General features: G+C 45.4%; 1 protein-coding gene across 3 annotated transcripts in view; it reads left to right on the forward strand.

Annotated features, from left to right (window-relative positions):
- Positions 1 to 10,322, forward strand: part of sema5bb (sema domain, seven thrombospondin repeats (type 1 and type 1-like), transmembrane domain (TM) and short cytoplasmic domain, (semaphorin) 5Bb) — a 99,524-nt gene extending 89,202 nt beyond the window's left edge. For all 3 annotated transcript variants that reach the window (XM_055908101.1, XM_055908102.1, XM_055908103.1), the window contains 5 exons: positions 700 to 870; positions 1,200 to 1,349; positions 1,566 to 1,604; positions 3,401 to 3,606; positions 4,753 to 10,322. In XM_055908101.1, coding sequence (XP_055764076.1) covers positions 700 to 870; positions 1,200 to 1,349; positions 1,566 to 1,604; positions 3,401 to 3,606; positions 4,753 to 4,938 — 752 coding nt within the window. In that variant the 3' untranslated portion in view covers positions 4,939 to 10,322. The remainder of the gene's footprint in view (positions 1 to 699; positions 871 to 1,199; positions 1,350 to 1,565; positions 1,605 to 3,400; positions 3,607 to 4,752) is intronic.
- Positions 10,323 to 20,687: the final 10,365 nt, after the last annotated feature.

Genomic DNA, 20,687 nt, shown 5'->3' on the forward strand with positions numbered 1-20,687 from the left:
GCGACTTTCACTTTTACTTGAGTCGTTTTCTTTTAAGGTATAGTTACTTTACTCAAGTATGACAATTGGGTACTTTTTCCATCACTGGTCATGAATGTATTCTGGTGCGTGGTCCACGGCACATTCTCACAATGTAACAAACATAGGCTCATTCTGTTCAGGACAACCCAGGGTATAACGCCATGTCATCTTGTAACTAACTGTACATCAACATAGTGATCATAAACGTTGACACTATATGACATGAGTTTTATGATATGGAAATGTGAAGTGCGCATTTGGACTCACGGGTGTTTGGCTTGCTTGTATGACATCAAAGCGGTATTTATTATAATTCTCAATGTATCCTCTTTCAAAATACATCGAGTCCTCGTCATTTACAGCATTCTCCTCACTCAAACAACAACAAATGTGAAAAAGTTGCCTAATTATCTGGAGGGATGGGGGGCAACTTCTTGTTGCGCGTGGTGCACAAGTTCAGAACGTCTCTCAGTCAAAACCCATACAGACCTGTGAAGCGCAGAGCCAGAGCTGTATAACACATTACTATACAGCCACTGAGTTCCAATGCAGGTGCTTATCAGTGTCCAATCAGCCCTTTTCAACCTGTAAACTGACTGTGAAGGGCTACAGGAAATAAACATTTTATATTTTCTATAAAAGTTTGGTGTGTGTGTATGTGTGTGTGTGTGTGTCCAGTGAAAGGAACCTGGTCGTGCTGGGCGTCATGGTCTCACTGCTCTGCCACCTGTGGAGGTGGGCACTACCAGCGTACCCGTACCTGTAGCAACCCTGCCCCCGCCAACGGAGGTGACATCTGCATCGGCCTGCACACTGAAGAGGCCCTGTGCAACACACACACCTGTGAAGGTATGCAGAATGGACAGATTCACAGATGACAGATATGCAGCACTCAGTCATACACAGATACACAACATTCAATCATAGCCTGCACAGGTACACATATTTGCAGCATTCGTTCAAATATTGTTTTAAAAATGTTGACCATTCAAAGTAACTCATTTAATTGAAATGATGGTGCATAAGTCATGTTAAGGTTATGTAGCTGCTATGTTGAGTTCACTGTGGCTTTGCTTTGACTTATAGTGGAACAACAACTCATCATCCTCTCTTCTCTCCGTCCACCCTCTCCTGTCTCTCCTCCAACCCCCTCCACTCCTCCTCCACTGTTCCTCCAGGTGGCTGGCTGGTGTGGTCAGAGTGGGGGGAGTGTGACGAGGAGGGGCTGCAGCATCGCAGCAGGGAGTGTGGGGAACGGGAGGCAGACCCCAGCCTGTGTAAGGGCAATGCCACCGCGAGCAGGACCTGCCAGCCCCCCGAGGTGCCAGGTCAGTCCCCAACATTTTGAACATACTGCTAAATAGCCAGCTGACCATCACTTTATGGGCAGTGATTGGTTGGTTTTGCTGCAGAAAGTGGTACTCTGTGATTGTGGGGAGCTTTGACTCTATTGGCTGGTTGAATTGTGCATTGCAGTAACAGTCTGTTTCTCTCTCGGTTCCTCCCTATTTCTTTCCTCTTCTTCTCTCTATTTTTCTCTGCAGTCGTACTGCCTGGACAGGATAACGATCAGCGCTGTGGGGGTAAGTGAATTATGAGAATCCCACCCATCCCAGTGGGGGGTTACAGGGACCCCAAGGACATGGAGCGTGTCTCTCGTCACCCCCTTCCTCCCCCTCTCCTCTTACGCCCTCCCACTCCCGTTGCATCACAAATGAATCATCGCCACCCTAATTACACACAATGCTGTCATTCTTAAAAGCTTTAGGCCTAGATTCAGTCAGATCAAGCGTTAACCGGCGATAGCAAATACCCACAGCTGATATGTTGGCGGTGTCGGAGGTGTAACTGTGTTGAAGCTGTCAAATCAGGGAGCAGCTGCTATTGATCATTGTCACAAAGCCACACCCCTTCCCACTCGCATTACAAGTTCAGAATGAGAAAGTGTAGGCTATATAGAAATAATTGCACTCAAATCAAAAATCATTAAACAAAATAATGAGGATTTCTATAAGCCTGATCAAGGTGTAGATTACATCTCACATTCCAGTGTTAAAACTTCTAAACAAGGCTGCATGGGATTTCTCTTAATGCGACACCGTTCAGCCAATGGCAATGTCTGCTTTAGGAATGATGCCAGGAGCCGCTTGTGGATCTGACAGCTCTAACGCGGTTCCAACTCTGACACTGCCAAAACAACCACTAAGTGGATGGAGGCTAAAGCGGATCTGATTTAATAGAGCCTTTAAGCCTTGTTCACATTGGCAGTTTGAAGTGATTCAAATCCAATTTTTTTCCATATCTGGTCTGAATCTGTTATTTTTCCTGCAGTCTGAACAGCCAAAAAGTACATGGAATCAAATATTTAAAGCCATATTTCAAACCACCTTTGTAGGTGGTTTGCAATCAGATACAAATCTGATTCCTGCCTGTGCAACTTCTGTCTGAACGGTCAAATTTGATTTATTTGGTATAAATTGTTGCTTACTAGCTAGTGGGTTGACAGTTTTGACAAGACCATGTCGAAGCTAATTAGCTTGTTAATTTAAAAACAAATGACTGAATGTGCTAAAAAGCTAAACAGCTAGCTAGCTGATGGCTGTGGCTAACTAGCTGATGGCTATGGCTAGCCTGCTGACTGCTGTGGCTAGCCGAAAAGGACTAGTTTTGAAAGTTAGATCATCTTATACTTTGAGGTTTAAAAAAAAGTGTACTTCCACTATGAATTTGAAAATTCTAAACAACAGGGAGAAATTGTTGTCACCTTAGCTTGCTACATAACTTCTGAGTGATAGGAAGCACGAGCACCACCACCAATCAGCCTACACCACTGCGCACACATCTGTCGTTACTATGACAACTAGCATAGCAACATCAGCAAATGACTGCTGTCTGAACACACACAAATCTGATTTGGTCACTTGTAACTTGCTGTTTGGACAGTCAGTATTCCAAAACAGATTTGAAGAACTAATTTTAGTCTTAAGGCGTGCGAACAAGGCTTTAGTTTCAGTATGATTCTTGGTCTTTTGAGCAGATCCTCTCATGACAAAAACATTATGGAGCTATTGCAATGTTGCTAGTAGACCTGGGCTCAAATACTATCTGTAATCTTTCCAGAACTTTTAGCTTCCGCTCTAGCCTGGCTGCAGTGCTATATGACCAGGGTTCACACTTTTAGAAATGTTCCATTTAGCCAGGCAAGCTCAATCAAGCACAGATAAGGCACTGATCACTAGCTTAGCTGCACTTAGCCTTCAAAACAGGTTTGAACTCGCAATTTTTGGGAACAAGACTACATTGCCAAAGCAAACATATTGGAACATATAAAATTAATGGAGTAAATATTATTCAAACTCTGTCTCTTTCCTCCTACCAGCCTTCTCTCTGTTCCACCTGATGGCCACGGGAGCGTTATGTTTCTTTGCGGCGGTGGGGCTGTCGGTCCTGGTCTACGCCTACTGCCAACGACTCCACAAGCCCTCCCAGGAGTCAGCCGTCATCCACCCCACCACGCCCAACCACCTCAGCTATAAGGGCAACACGACGCCAAAGAACGAGAAGTACACCCCCATGGAGTTCAAGGTGGAGTATTCCACTCTTCCTATCCCCCACCCTTACAGACAGGGAATGGAACAATCCGTTAGGGCAGAGTCAGACCTGCAGGTTCAGATAGATAACATTGTTTTTCTTTCAAATACTTTTAATTAAGTCTGCCTGGAGTGCCAGATGGGTGGGGTTTGCACTTTTGGAATTTTTCCATTGGTTCCATTGCATCAGGCAAGCCCAATCAAGCACAGATGAAGAATTTGAAAGAAAGTAAATACTATTTGAACGTAGGTCTGCTTCAAATACCAAATATCAGACCTCAAATGGTCAGGTCATTGTAGTCCTTGCTTGTCTTATTTTGCCTATTTTGCTCTTTGGTAGAATGGCAGAGAGACAGTAGCTGTAGCTGTGTGTCCGTCCGTCCTGCCCTTGTGATGTCCCAGTGATGTACCACCTGTTTGCCTCCCACTCTTTATTAATGTGTTCATTAGCCTGTTAACCTATCAGAAAGGAGGGCGAGACTCACACAGCTGTGTTTGATTAATCGAGCCATTACTTGAATTAATTAACTAACGTCTGCTCTCTGGCTGTCTCCTCACACACACACACACACACACACACACACACACACACACACACACACACACACACACACACACACACACACACACACACACACAGACACTCCCTCATGTCCTTCCTGTGTCTGCCTCTCTCCATGGTTACCAGCGATTACCACCATGGTTTGTCTGTCTGAGACCCCCGAAAGGGATCGTTAGTCCATCTGTGTGTGATTGATCGTGTCTACTTGTTGATACAGTTTGATGTATTATACTATCTGTGTGCGATTGATCGGGTCTGTGTGTGAAGATACAGTATGATGTAACTGTGGGAGAGAATCTCAATTGCGTACTCCTTGCGTCCTCGCCGTCTCAAAACCCAAAGCCAGAGGTCCCGCCCCTTTGACCTTCTCCTCCAATGGGTTTTGAGGAGGCGAGGAGAGAGATTCTCCCTGAGTGTTAGTGGGTGGTACAGTAGGGAATTGCAGGGAAGTGGAACTGGAAACAAAAATTTGCTTTCTCATTGGATGAGATCAGGTTGCGCCTCCTGCCTTTTGAAACGTTTTCTCCCATGTTGCAGCTACTGAACAACCCCTGTTCTGTTCCCTTCTGTCTTCCACAGACGCTGAACAAGAACAACCTTCTCCCAGACGAGAGCTGCAACTTCTTCCCCTCGTCCCTCTCGCCCCTCCCCTCCCTCCCCCAGAATAACGTTTACACCACCACCTACTACCCTGCACCCCTGGGCAAATACGACCACCCCTTCCACCCCGACTCACCTTGCAGGAACTATATGCACCACAGTTGAGACAGGACCCCCCCCCCCCTCCAACTCTCTTCTCTATGGGAAGTTGGAAACACTCCTGCACCCCAGACCCTTCCCCATTTCCTCTCCTCTCCTCAGTTGAGTGTGTACTCTGCTACAGTGAGGGGGAGCTGTGTTAACGACCGGGCAGACCCTTGAACTGGGTGTGTCCTCTCAAGGTCTGAACCATGCACGTTCTTCTCAATCAGCAGTGCGGACGGAGGTTGAACTGTCCATGTCAACCAACAGGACAACACTTTCGTATCATTGTGACTGTTCAGTTGATATGACTGTTTTATGACGTTGTTTTTCTACTCTACTGTGCAGTACAGCAACTCATCTCAAGACGGGGAAGTAGACTGGACCATGTGGAATGCTGGGAGTTGGAGTCTTATGAGGGAGCTGGGCTGTAGCAGCCTTATGGTTCAGTATGGAGATTCACTACTTGTGGAATCTGTTCTAAAACAACACTGTTAAAAGTCTCCTGTAAAACCCTACGGTATCAGATCATCTATATCACAAAAACCCACAGACTTCACATTTGATCTGAGGAGAATATAAGACATTGTGGCTGGTTTGTATTCGATATAGACAGCAAAGTCAACCGTTCCCAAAGGATACCGTACCGGAATATGCTGACCAAGACACCTTCCAGCTCTAAAAACCTACTGTATGATGGTGAAAATGCAGAGCTCAATGACACTGACAGTATGGGAACGTTTGTCATCTCCTGCTCACCAACCTGTCTGTTTGGACACACTGCATCAGAATAGCCTCATGGTCAGGTGCTCCCGCAGTGTGGACTAACAGAGAGGGAAAGAGAGTGAGGGGCTGGTACTGCTTTCATCTGAGTAGCCCAAGGACTCCTGGGTACTTCCCAAATGGCACCATATTCCCTATATAGTGCACTACTTTTGACTAAAGCCCAATGGGCCCTGGTTGAAAGGAGTGCACTATTTAGGGAATAGGGAGCCAAATGGGACGTGTCAATGGCCTCTGAAGGGGTTTATAATCCTGTAACTACATGCATCGACACCCAAAAATGACAATGGCGGCGATTCAGAGTCGACGTAAAAAGGAGCCATTTTGAGAAAAAATATGTATTTTGAACAACCCAGATACTCAGCTAAGACTCAGCAATACTGTCTCACCACCCTCACCCCTTCAAATGGATAGCTGTCTCACCCCCCTCACCCCTTCAAATGGATAGCTGTCTCACCACCCTCACCCCTTCAAATGGATAGCTGTCTCACCACCCTCATCCCTTCAAATGGATAGCTGTCTCACCACCCTCATCCCTTCAAATGGATAGCTGTCTCACCACCATCATCCCTTCAAATGGATAGCTGTCTCACCACCCTCATCCCTTCAAATGGATAGCTGTCTCACCACCCTCATCCCTTCAAATGGATAGCTGTCTCACCACCCTCATCCCTTCAAATGGATAACTGTCTCACCACCCTCATCCCTTCAAATGGATAACTGTCTCACCACCCTCACCCCTTCAAATGGATAGCTGTCTTACCACCCTCACCCCTTCAAATGGATAGCTGTCTCACCACCCTCATCCCTTCAAATGGATAGCTGTCTCACCACCCTCATCCCTTCAAATGGATAGCTGTCTCACCACCCTCATATGGATAGCTGTCTCACCACCCTCATCCATTTACATTACATTTACATTTAAGTCATTTAGCAGACGCTCTTATCCATCCCTTCATATGGATAGCTGTCTCACCACCCTCATCCCTTCATATGGATAGCTGTCTCACCACCCTCATCCCTTCAAATGGATAGCTGTCTCACCACCCTCATCCCTTCAAATGGATAGCTGTCTCACCACCCTCATCCCTTCAAATGGATAGCTGTCTCACCACCATCATCCCTTCAAATGGATAGCTGTCTCACCACCCTCACCCCTTCAAATGGATAGCTGTCTCACCACCCTCATCCCTTCAAATGGATAACTGTCTCACCACCCTCATCCCTTCAAATGGATAGCTGTCTCACCACCCTCATCCCTTCAAATAGATAGCTGTCTCACCACCCTCAACCCTTCAAATGGATAGCTGTCTCACCACCATCATTCCTTCAAATGGATAGCTGTCTCACCACCCTCACCCCTTCAAATGGATAGCTGTCTTACCACTCTCACCCCTTCAAATGGATAGCTGTCTCACCACCATCATCCCTTCAAATGGATAGCTGTCTCACCACCCTCATCTCTTCATATGGATAGCTGTCTCACCACCCTCATCCATTTACATTACATTTACATTTAAGTCATTTAGCAGACGCTCTTATCCATCCCTTCATATGGATAGCTGTCTCACCACCCTCATCCCTTCATATGGATAGCTGTCTCACCACCCTCATCCCTTCAAATGGATAGCTGTCTCACCACCCTCATCCCTTCAAATGGATAGCTGTCTCACCACCCTCATCCCTTCAAATGGATAGCTGTCTCACCACCATCATCCCTTCAAATGGATAGCTGTCTCACCACCCTCATCCCTTCAAATGGATAGCTGTCTCACCACCCTCATCCCTTCAAATGGATAGCTGTCTCACCACCCTCATCCCTTCAAATGGATAAATGGATGCATCCAATTGGAAATGTCTATGGATAAGTCGCTCTGGATAAGAGCGTCTGCTAAATGACTTAAATCTAAATGTAAATGTAAATGTGGGAAATGATCTGTATACCAAACCTTGACGTGAAGCATGATGAATACAGTTGGTTTGTAAGGGCACTGTTTCATCATCATGCCGAAGGGAAATGTTTGTCATGTTGCTATGAAGAAATGTGTATTGAATGGTGGCAGATAAGGTCATCACCTGGATTACAATACTGGATCACTCAGCACCTCCTCCACTGGATCACAATACTGGATCATTCAGCACCTCCTTCACTGGATCACAATACTGGATCATTCAGCACCTCCTCCACTAGATCACAATACTGGATCATTCAGCACCTCCTCTACTGGATCACAATACTGGATCACTCAGCACCTCCTCCACTGGATCACTCAGCACCTCCTCCACTAGATCACAATACTGGATCATTCAGCACCTCCTCCACTGGATCACAATACTGGATCATTCAGCACCTCCTCCACTGGATCACTCAGCACCTCCTCCACTAGATCACAATACTGGATCACTCAGCACCTCCTCCACTGGATCACAATACTGGATCATTCAGCACCTCCTCCACTGGATCACAATACTGGATCACTCAGCACTGCTTCCACTGGATCACTCAGCACCTCCTCCACTGGATCACAATACTGGATCACTCAGCACCTCCTCCACTGGATCACAATACTGGATCACTCAGCACCTCCTCCACTGGATCACAATACTGGATCATTCAGCACCTCCTCCACTGGATCACAATACTGGATCACTCAGCACCTCCTCCACTAGATCACAATACTGGATCACTCAGCACCTCCTCCACTGGATCACAATACTGGATCACTCAGCACCTCCTCCACTGGATCACAATACTGGATCACTCAGCACCTCCTCCACTAGATCACAATACTGGATCATTCAGCACCTCCTCCACTGGATCACAATACTGGATCACTCAGCACTGCTTCCACTGGATCACAATACTGGATCACTCAGCACTGCTTCCACTGGATCACAATACTGGATCACATTACTGGATCACGCAGCACTGCTTCCACTGGATCACATTATTGGATCCCATTACTGGATCACTCAGCACTGCTTCCACTGGATCACATTACTGGATCCCATTACTGGATCACTCAGCACTGCTTCCACTGGATCACATTACTGGATCCCATTACTGGATCCAAATACTGGACCCCAATACTGGATCCCATTACTGGATCACAATACTGGATCATGTTATGGTAATCATCTGCAGAAGAAGATAGTAACACCAGCCATACTGTGTGTGTGTGTGTCTTGCTGGGCCATTCATTGTTGTATATGTTACTGTGAGTGTGGAGAGTGTGATGTGAGTGTGGAGAGTGTGATCAATGTGATGGTATTAGAGTAGTGATGATCAACTCCTATCTCTTCTAGTCATTCAAGTTGTTCATGTTACAGATCTGAGCCCCATATAAGCTGATGATAGGCCATCTTCACCTAAATGATACTGAGCTGATGGTAGTCCATCTTCACCTAAATGATACTGAGCTGATGATAGGACATCTTCACCTAAAGGATGCTGAGCTGATGGTAGGACATCTTCACCTAAATGATACTGAGCTGATGGTAGGACATCTTCACCTAAATGATACTGAGCTGATGATAGGACATCTTCACCTAAATGATACTGAGCTGATGGTAGGACATCTTCACCTAAATGATAATGAGTCTGGAAGTTTACTGTGAAGGTTCTCAAACTATTCATTCTCCATTCGATGAATGTTAAGTCATGTTTTCTTAAACAGCAAATCTTAATTTGTTCATAGATGCTGTTCCATGCTAAAGGCAATGAAACCTAAAGTCAGTATGGTTTGTAAAATGTATATTGTATAGCTTTTCTGTGTTTTTAAAGCCTTCTAGTTGTAAAAATGCATATGTTTTGTAAATATCAAGAAGGAGATGGAGGTTTGTACCTGTCAGTAACCGAGGTTTGAGTTGTTCTCCATCCTGGATTTGATGTGAGTGCCAGTCTGTTTGTGCTGTCATGCCAACCCCTCATCACTCATTGTCACATGGCTTGACAATGACCAATGGGGTTGGCAGGAGCACAAACAGATCAGGGACAAGGCTAGATGTTATGTAGCATAATGTTCATCCCTGTAATGTAGTAATGACAGATCTGAGACCAGGTTAGATGTTATGTAACATAATCTGCAGCAATGTAATGTAGTAATGACAGATCTGGGACCAGGCTAGATGTTATGTAGATTAATGTTCAGCCCTGTAATGTAGCCACACATAGGTTTAGCTGCCATGGTATCTGTTACCCTCAAATCTCAAGATACAACCCTCTTCATGTATTTCAATGAGTTTAAGTGTGTGTCTGTGTGTGTCTGTCTGTGAGAGAGTGTGTTAAAAAGAAGAAAAAAAGAAATTACTGTACATTCATCGTTGTGGACACTCACAGGACACATTCACTTCGTTTTGTCATCGTGATTGGACATGCTGCTGTTGCATGTTGGAAAAACACCAATCGGAGGGCTCTGCACCCTTCTACGCAATCAACCAGGTGGTACTGTCAGCTGGGTATTGTAGTCCTGCTCACAAGTTATTGCTCTTTTCCAGAACTACAAACATTTGTAGGATTTGTGAATTGAGACTTTTTAATCACTGCCTTTTAGACACTGTGAATTTTTTGGTACTCTATATTTTTGTATATTGTACATTAAATAAAAATTAACTTTGGTGCCAAACATCTGTCAACTGTGCCCTTCTACATTCACTAGGAAGCTTGGTTGATTACTCCATTGTAAAGACTATCATTCAGTTAGCCTCACTACATCACTAGGAAGCTTGGTTGATTACTCCATTGTAAAGACTATCATTCAGTTAGCCTCACTACATCACTAGGAAGCTTGGTTGATTACTCCATTGTAAAGACACTATCATTCAGTTAGCCTCACTACATCACTAGGAAGCTTGGTTGATTACTCCATTGTAAAGACACTACCATCATTTAGCCTCTTGCTCTTTCCCTACAGTCACCATGTATTCAAACTGTATTTGTGCTGAGACCAACTTCAGTCTTCTGACATGTATGGTGCATGGCAACAAGAAGCATAGAGTTAGCCAACACCTACAGTACAGGATGGATACAATCAAACGTATTTATACAGCCCTTTTTACATCAGCAGATGTCACTAAGTGGTTTACAGAAACCCAGCCTAAAACCCCAAACAGCAAGCAATGCAGAGGCAGAAGCACAGTAGCTAGGAACAACACCATAGAAAGGCAAGAACCTAGGAAGAAACCTAGAGAGGAACCAGGCTCTGAGGGGTGGCCAGACCTCTTCTGGCTGTACGGGTAGAGAGGAACCAGGCTCTGAGGGGTGGCCAGTCCTCTTCTGGCTGTACGGGTAGAGAGGAATCAGTCTCAGAGAGGTGGCCAGTCCTGTTCTGGCTGTACGGGTAGAGAGGAATTAGTCTCAGAAGGGATGCCAGTCCTCTTCTGGCTGTACCGGGTAGAGAGGAACCAGTCTCAGAAGGGAAGCCAGTCCTTTTCTGGCTGTACCAGGTAGAGATATAAGAGTAGGTGTGGCCATTAAAGCCAGAATACAAGACTATATTTACCATTCATCATACACACACTGTCTCCAACTGACTGTTTCATCACCAGTACTGTATGAGTCCCAGGTTGACTGTTTCATCACCAGTACTGTATGAGTCCCAGGTTGACTGTTTCATCACCAGTACTGTATGAGTCCCAGCTTGACCGTTTCATCACCAGTACTGTGTGAGTCCCAGCTTGACTGTGTCATCACCAGTACTGTGTGACTCCCAGCTTGACTGTTTCATCACCAGTACTTGACTGTTTCATCACCAGTACTGTGTGAGTCCCAGCTTGACTGTTTCATCACCAGTACTGTATGAGTCCTAGCTTGACTGTTTCATCACCAGTACTGTGTGAGTCCCAGCTGACTGTTTCATCAGTACTGTGTGAGTCCCAGCTGACTGTTTCATCACCAGTACTGTGTGAGTCCCAGCTTGACTGTTTCATCACCAGTACTGTGTGAGTCCCAGCTTGACTGTTTCATCACCAGTACTGTATGAGTCCCAGCTTGACTGTGTCATCACCAGTACTGTATGAGTCCCAGCTTGACTGTTTCATCATCAGTACTGTGTGAGTCCCAGCTTGACTGTTTCATCACCAGTACTTGACTGTTTCATCACCAGTACTGTGTGAGTCCCAGCTTGACTGTTTCATCACCAGTACTGTATGAGTCCTAGCTTGACTGTTTCATCACCAGTACTGTGAGTCCCAGCTGACTGTTTCATCAGTACTGTGTGAGTCCCAGCTGACTGTTTCATCACCAGTACTGTGTGAGTCCCAGCTTGACTGTTTCATCACCAGTACTGTGTGAGTCCCAGCTTGACTGTTTCATCACCAGTACTGTATGAGTCCCAGCTTGACTGTGTCATCACCAGTACTGTATGAGTCCCAGCTTGACTGTTTCATCATCAGTACTGTGTGAGTCCCAGCTTGACTGTTTCATCACCAGTACTGTATGAGTCCCAGCTTGACTGTTTCATCACCAGTACTGTGTGAGTCCCAGCTTGACTGTTTCATCACCAGTACTGTATGAGTCCCAGCTTGACTGTGTCATCACCAGTACTGTATGAGTCCCAGCTTGACTGTTTCATCATCAGTACTGTGTGAGTCCCAGCTGACTGTTTCATCACCAGTACTGTGTGAGTCCCAGCTTGACTGTTTCATCACCAGTACTGTGTGAGTCCCAGCTGACTGTTTCATCACCAGTACTGTGTGAGTCCCAGCTTGACTGTTTCATCACCAGTACTGTATGAGTCCTAGCTTGACTGTTTCATCACCAGTACTGTGTGAGTCCCAGCTGACTGTGTCATCACCAGTACTGTATGAGTCCCAGCTTGACTGTTTCATCACCAGTACTGTATGAGTCCCAGCTTGACTGTTTCATCACCAGTACTGTGTGAGTCCCAGCTTGACTGTGTCATCACCAGTACTGTATGAGTTCCAGCTTGACTGTTTCATCACCAGTACTGTATGAGTTCCAGCTTGACTGTTTCATCACCAGTACTGTATGAGTCCCAGCTTGACTGTGTCATCACCAGTACTGTATGAGTCCCAGCTTGACTGTGTCATCACCAGTACTGTGTGAGTCCCAGCTTGACTGTTTCATCACCAGTACTGTATGAGTCCCAGCTTGACTGTGTCATCACCAGTACTGTATGAGTTCCAGCTTGACTGTTTCATCATCAGTACTGTATGAGTTCCAGCTTGACTGTTTCATCATCAGTACTGTATGAGTTCCAGCTTGACTGTTTCATCATCAGTACTGTGTGAATCCCAGCTTGACTGTTTCATCATCAGTACTGTGTGAATCCCAGCTTGACTGTTTCATCACCAGTACTGTATGAGTTCCAGCTTGACTGTTTCATCATCAGTACTGTATGAGTTCCAGCTTGACTGTTTCATCATCAGTACTGTGTGAATCCCAGCTTGACTGTTTCATCACCAGTACTGTATGAGTCCCAGCTTGACTGTGTCATCACCAGTACTGTATGAGTCCCAGCTTGACTGTGTCATCACCAGTACTGTATGAGTCCCAGCTTGACTGTTTCATCACCAGTACTGTATGAGTCCCAGCTTGACTGTGTCATCACCAGTACTGTATGAGTTCCAGCTTGACTGTTTCATCATCAGTACTGTATGAGTTCCAGCTTGACTGTTTCATCATCAGTACTGTGTGAATCCCAGCTTGACTGTTTCATCACCAGTACTGTATGAGTTCCAGCTTGACTGTTTCATCATCAGTACTGTATGAGTTCCAGCTTGACTGTTTCATCATCAGTACTGTGTGAATCCCAGCTTGACTGTTTCATCACCAGTACTGTATGAGTTCCAGCTTGACTGTTTCATCATCAGTACTGTATGAGTTCCAGCTTGACTGTTTCATCATCAGTACTGTGTGAATCCCAGCTTGACTGTGTCATCACCAGTACTGTATGAGTTCCAGCTTGACTGTTTCATCATCAGTACTGTATGAGTTCCAGCTTGACTGTTTCATCACCAGTACTGTGTGAGTCCTAGCTTGCCCACTTTGCTTGTATCTCTTAAAAGTGTCTCACTGAATGGTATCAGATTGTTATTACTACTGAGACACACCACCATTGACCCCTCATTCCAAAACCTGTCAGAGAGAATCCAGATCCACACTGACTTGTAATGCTGCAGTACTCTCTTTCCCCCCCAACACATCCTAGCGTGAGATCAAGGTTGACTTTGGCTATGCTTCGGCATTCACAAGGTGTTATGCACTATTTGATGCGCAAGATAAATTGTGTGAAACCTGTCACCTGCAATCAACCAATTCATGCACAACCCGGCATGAACTCAAGTACGCATGCACACATGCACACATGCACACAATCTCTCTTTCTCGCTCTCACACAAATAAACACACATACACTCTCTATCTGTCTCTCTCTCTGTCTCTCTCTTTTTCTCCCTGTTTGTCTCTGTCTGTTTCTCTTTTTTCTGTCTGTCTGTCTGTTTCTGTCTGTCTATTTCTGTCTGTCTGTCTGTTTCTGTCTGTCTGTTTCTCTTTTTCTGTCTGTCTGTTTCTCGTTTTCTGTCTGTCTGTCTGTTTCTGTCTGTCTATTTCTGTCTGTCTGTCTGTCTGTTTCTCTTTTTCTATCTGTCTCTCTCTCTCTGTCTCTGTCTCTGTCTCTCTGTGTTTCTCTTTTTTTCCCTGTCTCTGTCTCTGTGTTTCTCTTTTTTTCCCTGTTTCTGTCTGTCTGTCTGTCTGTCTGTCTGTCTGTCTGTCTGTCTGTCTGTCGTGTGGAGAACATCCTACCAGACAGACCAGTAGAACAGACCCCTGTTGCTACAATGGCTGTGTTTAAACCGGCAGCCCAATTCTGATATTTTGAAACGAATTGGTCTTTAGACCAATCAGATCAGATCTCTTGTCAATCATTGGACAAACTATCTAAATTGGACTACCTGTGTAAATGCAGCCAATGACACAGCAAAGCCCTCCTGAGGCATGCTGGGATATTTATGGAGCTGAGGTAAGGAGGATGGCCTATAGCCTCAAGATATCTCACGGAAACTGGACAGGGCTTTTTCACCATCCTGTACTAGCCAGCTAAAGCACCAACCCAGATCAGTAAACTTTAAAACATGCTTTTAACCTTTATGTCAGCCTTAAAATGTATCCTTCAGCCCGTAGAGTCATACCTTAGCCCCTAATTATATCTTAGCCCCTAGAGTCATACCATGGTCTTTAATCATACCTTAGCCCCTAAAGTCATACTTCAGCCCGAGTGTCGTACCTCAGCCCCGAGAGATGTAAACTCAGCCCCTAGAATCGACCTCGGCCCTAGAGTCGTACCTCGGCCCTAGAGTCTTACCTCGGCCCCTAGAGTCTTACCTCGGCCCCTAGAGTCTTACCTCGGCCCCTAGAGTCTTACCTCGGCCCCTAGAGTCTTACCTCGGCCCTAGAGTCGTACCTCGGCCCTAGAGTCGTACCTCGGCCCTAGAGTCTTACCTCGGCCCCTAGAGTCTTACCTCGGCCCCTAGAGTTGTACCTCGGCCCTAGAGTTGTACCTCGGCCCTAGAGTCGTACCTCGGCCCCTAGAGTCGTACCTCGGCCACTAGAGTCATACCTCTGCCCCTAGAGTCGCCCCTCAGCCCCTGAGTCGCCCCTCAGCCCCTAGAGTCGCGTACCTCAGCCCCTAGAGTCGTACCTCAGCCCCTAGAGTCACCCCCTGCCCCTAGACTCGTACCTCAGCCCCTAGAGTCGCCCCCTGCCCTTAGAATCGTACCTCAGTCCCTAGAGTCGTACCTCAGCCCCTAGAGTCGCCCCCTGCCCCTAGAATCGTATCTCAGCCCCTAGAATCATATCTCAGCCCCTAGAGTCATACCTCAGCAGTTATCACCATCTAGTGTATATGTAGCTCTCCATTTAGTAAATACCCTCATTCAACACAGACCCACAATATGAAGGACTCAAAAGTTTATTTTTTTCAATTACTCAACTGACAATGTGTTGTATTATTAGGTGTATCCCCTGGATGCCTCTTAGAAAACAATTCAAACACATTTACATACAGTCATAACTTACCAGGCCAAAATCAGTCTGTCAGATATGTATAGTCTCGGCAGCCAAAGTGACCGAGACATTTCATAAGGATGGTGACTCAATATTATGATTGATGGTGTTTGTATTAAGTCCTGATGGATTGTGATAGTATTTTAATGAGCTGGGCTGTGTATTGGCTTTCCCATTAAATAGAAGGAAACCATCCATTTCCTAACAGATGTTGTAGATTAGAGGGTGGTTGAGGACGTCCTGTGGGACATATATGTGTGTGTGTGTGTGTGTGTGTGTGTGTGTGTGTGTGTGTGTGTGTGTGTGTGTGTGTGTGTGTGTGTGTGTGTGTGTGTGTGTGTGTGTGTGTGTGTGTGTGTGTGTGTGTGTGTGTGTCTACAGAGATCAGTCAGACAGTGTATCAATGATAATCCACATGTTCACTATGTTCATAAAACCTGAAACTACATCCTACATCCTGTTTTTACCCTCATCGTTCTCTAGGATGTTTCCACTCTTGAGTCTATTGGATTTATTATAATGGTGAGTCACACACACACACACACACACACACACACACACACACACACACACACACACACACACACACACACACACACACACACACACACACACACACACACACACACACACACACACACACACACACACAGTCCCCCCCCCCTTGGAGACCTCTCTATGATGGGAGGAACAAACCTCCTGGTTCTCTATGCCAAGGAGCCTCTTATGGGAGGAACAACCCTCCTGGTTCTCTATGCCAAGCAGCCTCTGATGGGAAGAACAAACCTCCGGGTTCTCTATGCCAAGCAGCCTCTGATGGGAAAAACAAACCTCCTGGTTCTCTATGCCAAGCAGCCTCTGATGGGAGGAACAACCCTCCTGGTTCTCTATTCCAAGCAGCCTCTGATGGGAAGAACAAACCTCCAGGTTCTCTATTCCAAGCAGCCTCTGATGGGAAAAACAAACCTCCTGGTTCTCTATTCCAAGCAGCCTCTGATGGGAAAAACAAACCTCCTGGTTCTCTATGCCAAGCAGCCTCTGATGGGAAGAACAAACCTCTTGGTTCTCTATGTCAAGGTGACTATAACAAAGATCCCTCAAGTACTATGCCAGGCATATGGAGAAAACAAGCAGAATTAAATGTTATTTTATGTTAAAAAAATATATACACTTTTACCATGGCTGGTATACAGTTGAAGTTGTAAGTTTACTTACACCTTAGCCAAATACATTTTAACTCAGTTTTTCACAATTTCTGACATTTAATCCTAGTAAAAATGCCCTGTCTTTGGTCAGTTAGGATCAGCACTTTATTTTAAGAATGTAAAATGTCAGAGTACTTGTCGAGAGAATGATTTATTTCAGCTTTTATTTCTTTCAACATGGGTAGCCTTCCACAAGCTTCGCACAATAAGTTGGGTGAATTTTGCACATTCCTCCTGCTGGTGTAACCGAGTCAGCATTATAGGCCTCCTTGCTCGCTCACGCCTTTTCAGTTCGGCCCACAGATTTTCTGTAGGATTGAGGTCAGGGCTTTGTGATGGCCAGTGCAATACCTTGACTTTGTTGTCCTTAAGCCATTTTGCCACAACTTTGGAAGTATGCTTGGGGTCATTGTCCATTTGGAAGACCCATTTGCGACCAAGCTTTAACTTCCTGACTGATGTCTTGAGATGTTGCTTCAATATATCCACATTATGTTCTTTCCTCATGATGCCATCTATTTTGTGAAGTTCACCAGTCCCTCCTGCAGCAAAGCACCCCCACAACATGATGCTGCCACTCCCGTGGTTCATGGTTGGGATGGTGTTCTTCGGCTTGCAAGCTTCCCCCTTTTTCCTCCAAACGTAACGATGGTCATTATGGCCAAACAGTTCTTTTTTTGTTTCATCAGACCAGAGGACATGTCCCCATGGGCAGTTAGAAACCGTAGTCTGGCTTTTTATGGTGGTTTTGGAGCAGTGGCTTCTTTCTTGCTGAGCGGCCTTTCAGGTTATGTCGATATAGGACTCGTTTAACTGTGGATATAGATACTTTGTATCTGTTTCCTCCAGCATCTTCACAAGGTCCTTTGCTGTTGTTCTGGGATTGATTTGCACTGTTCGCACCAAAGTACATTCATCTCTAGGAGACAGAACGCGTATCCTTCCTGAGCGGTATGACGGCTGCGTGGTCCCATGGTGTTTGTACTTGCGTACTATTGTTTGTACAGATGAACGTGGTACCTTCAGGCATTTGTAAATTGCTCCCAAGGATGAACCAGACTTGGAGGTCTACACTTCTTTTTCTGAGGTCTTGGCTGATTTCTTTTGATTTTCCCATGATGTCAAGCAAAGATGAACTGAGTTTGAAGGTAGGCCTTGAAATACATCCACAGGTACAACTCCAATTGACTCAAATGATGTCAATTAGTCTATCAGAAGCTTCTAAAGCCATGACATAATTTACTGGAATGTTCCAAGCTCTTTAAAGGCACAGTCAACTTAGTGTATGTACACTTCTGACCCACTGGAATTGTGATACAGTGAATTATAAGTGAAATAATCTGTCTGTAAACAATTGTTGGAAAATTACTTGTGTCATGCACAAAGTAGACCGGCTTGCCAAAACTGTAGTTTGTTAACAAGAAATTTGTGGAGTGGTTGAAAAACGAGATTTAATGACTCCAACCTAAGTGCATGTAAACTTCTGACTTCAACTGTATGCCTAGGTCCAATCATTTAGAAATGTAGATTAGGTACCTTGATCCAGGAATAGCCACGTCATCCTTTTAGGAACGGGAGGATGTGTGCATCCTAAATGGCATCCTATTCCCTATGTAGTGCACCATATTGCTCTGGTGCCACTGGCCATGCTAATAATAATGTGAAGATGAATGTTAATACCCAGGTAATTACGGATGCTGTTAGTACCATTCCACAGCACATAAAGTTGTTATCTAAATGGATCAGTGGAGGATGCAACAGGTGCAGTGTCCCCAAATGAATCATAGACTCAGAGAGAACATTAGCTCCTCGGGTAAAGACAACGTTAGTTCTAGTCAGCTAGGCTGCTTCCCAAATGGCACCCTTTTCCGTTCACAGTGCGCTACTTTTGATCAGAGCCCTATGGATATTGGTCAAAAGTAGTGCACTAAATAGGGAATAGGGTGCCACTTGGGACGTAAATCTAGTCATTTCAGCATGTGATTGAGAATATAAACTCAGTCATCCCCTTCACGCCGGCTGATGGGCAGCATATATAAAGACCTGGGGAAATGATGAGCTGAAATAGCAATATGCAGAGGTGTATATCTATCAACATTGGCAACAGGTTGTGTTTGGTAAAATATCCGTCAACATCTTCCCTTTATTTCCATTCACATTAAAACAAATAGTGATGTGATGTCCACCAGTTCAGATTTAAAAACACATCCAGAAAGAGGGGCTGATGGGAGTACCGTAAGGAGGAGGAGCAGGAAGAGGGAGAGGTGGAGGAGGTGTAGAGACAGGGAGAGAAAGAGAGGGAGGGAGGGGTAAGAGTAGAAGCAGTAGGAAGAGGACTGCTGCACCCGACACCCAGACAACAGAAATCATAAATCTATTAAATGTAGTCTGCTATAGGTGGGAATACGTGTGTATGTGTGTGTGCGGTGCGTGCGTGTGCGTGTGTGGGGAGGGTGTGTGTGTATGTGGAGGGGTGAACAAAAAACCTTTCATAAGATGGTAGAAGGCATAGAACAGATTGCAGAGGAGAGATGGAGGGTGGAATGGGTTTGGTGACAGCGTGATAAGACATGCTGAAACTTCTGTTAATCTGCCTCTCAACACAGGCCTCAGGAATTCACCTGAACCCCCCTCTCTCTCAACACACACACACACACACACACACACACACACACACACTCGGTCGGTCGGTCGGTCGGTCGGTCGCATCTTCATGTTGTTTATCCTCTACAGTTTACAGTTCTACAGTCTGTTAATTTCCTCTAACAACAGTAACTTCAAACCCCCTCAATCTCTTATGAATAAATATGAGTCATTTCGTTTTCTGAATCACTTACCCAGAACAGTACAAACGTCCATCAGCGTTTCTCATTTTGTCGACCACAGCAAAAAACTTTAATGTTGTGGTCCATGGAAAACCAGAAGATTGATGATCCTAGCTGTAGTCTTTCTGTTTCTATAGTCTCTCTAGCTAGTATGATTACAGCATTAAGCTAAGCAGTACAGGATTAAATCAGGTGACATTCAGCCAAAGACAATGATGAGGGAGGGGTTACAGGGAACAGAACCCGTGTCATCATACAGAACAAACTGCCTTCTGCTGCTTATGTTGTCCTACATTCTGCTCCATGACATGGTGGAACTCACTGTGTCATTGGGCTCTGGACACACACACAAACACACACGCACACACACATGGGCACACACACATGGGCACACACACGTACATACATACACACACACACGGGCACACACACACACGCACACGCACGCACACACACACACACACACACACACACACACACACACACACACACACACACACACACACACACACACACACACACACACACACACACACACACACACACACACACACACACACACACACACACACACACACACACACACACACACACACACACACACACACACACACACACACACACACATAAACACATGGGCAAGCACACACACACACACACGGGCCATTTCTGTCAGAAAGAGGAGAATTAGCGATGAGTTTTTCTGTCTGTCTCTGGGTCTGAAGCTAACAGAGGACCAGACCCACCAGGCCCATAACAAAGAGACCACTTAGGAGGCCAGACACAGATGCCATTGTGGATCCAGCCGTCACAGTCAGTACCCCCTGTCATCGCCGTCGCCCAGTGACACTGACAGACAGGGATCTGAGTCGTGTTCAGCAGGGCACACTTTAGGAAACATCTTGCAACAAAAATCTGTATTCTTATTGGACAAGT

Source organism: Salvelinus fontinalis, chromosome 41, assembly GCF_029448725.1.
Source record: "Salvelinus fontinalis isolate EN_2023a chromosome 41, ASM2944872v1, whole genome shotgun sequence".
NCBI lineage: Eukaryota > Metazoa > Chordata > Actinopteri > Salmoniformes > Salmonidae > Salvelinus > Salvelinus fontinalis.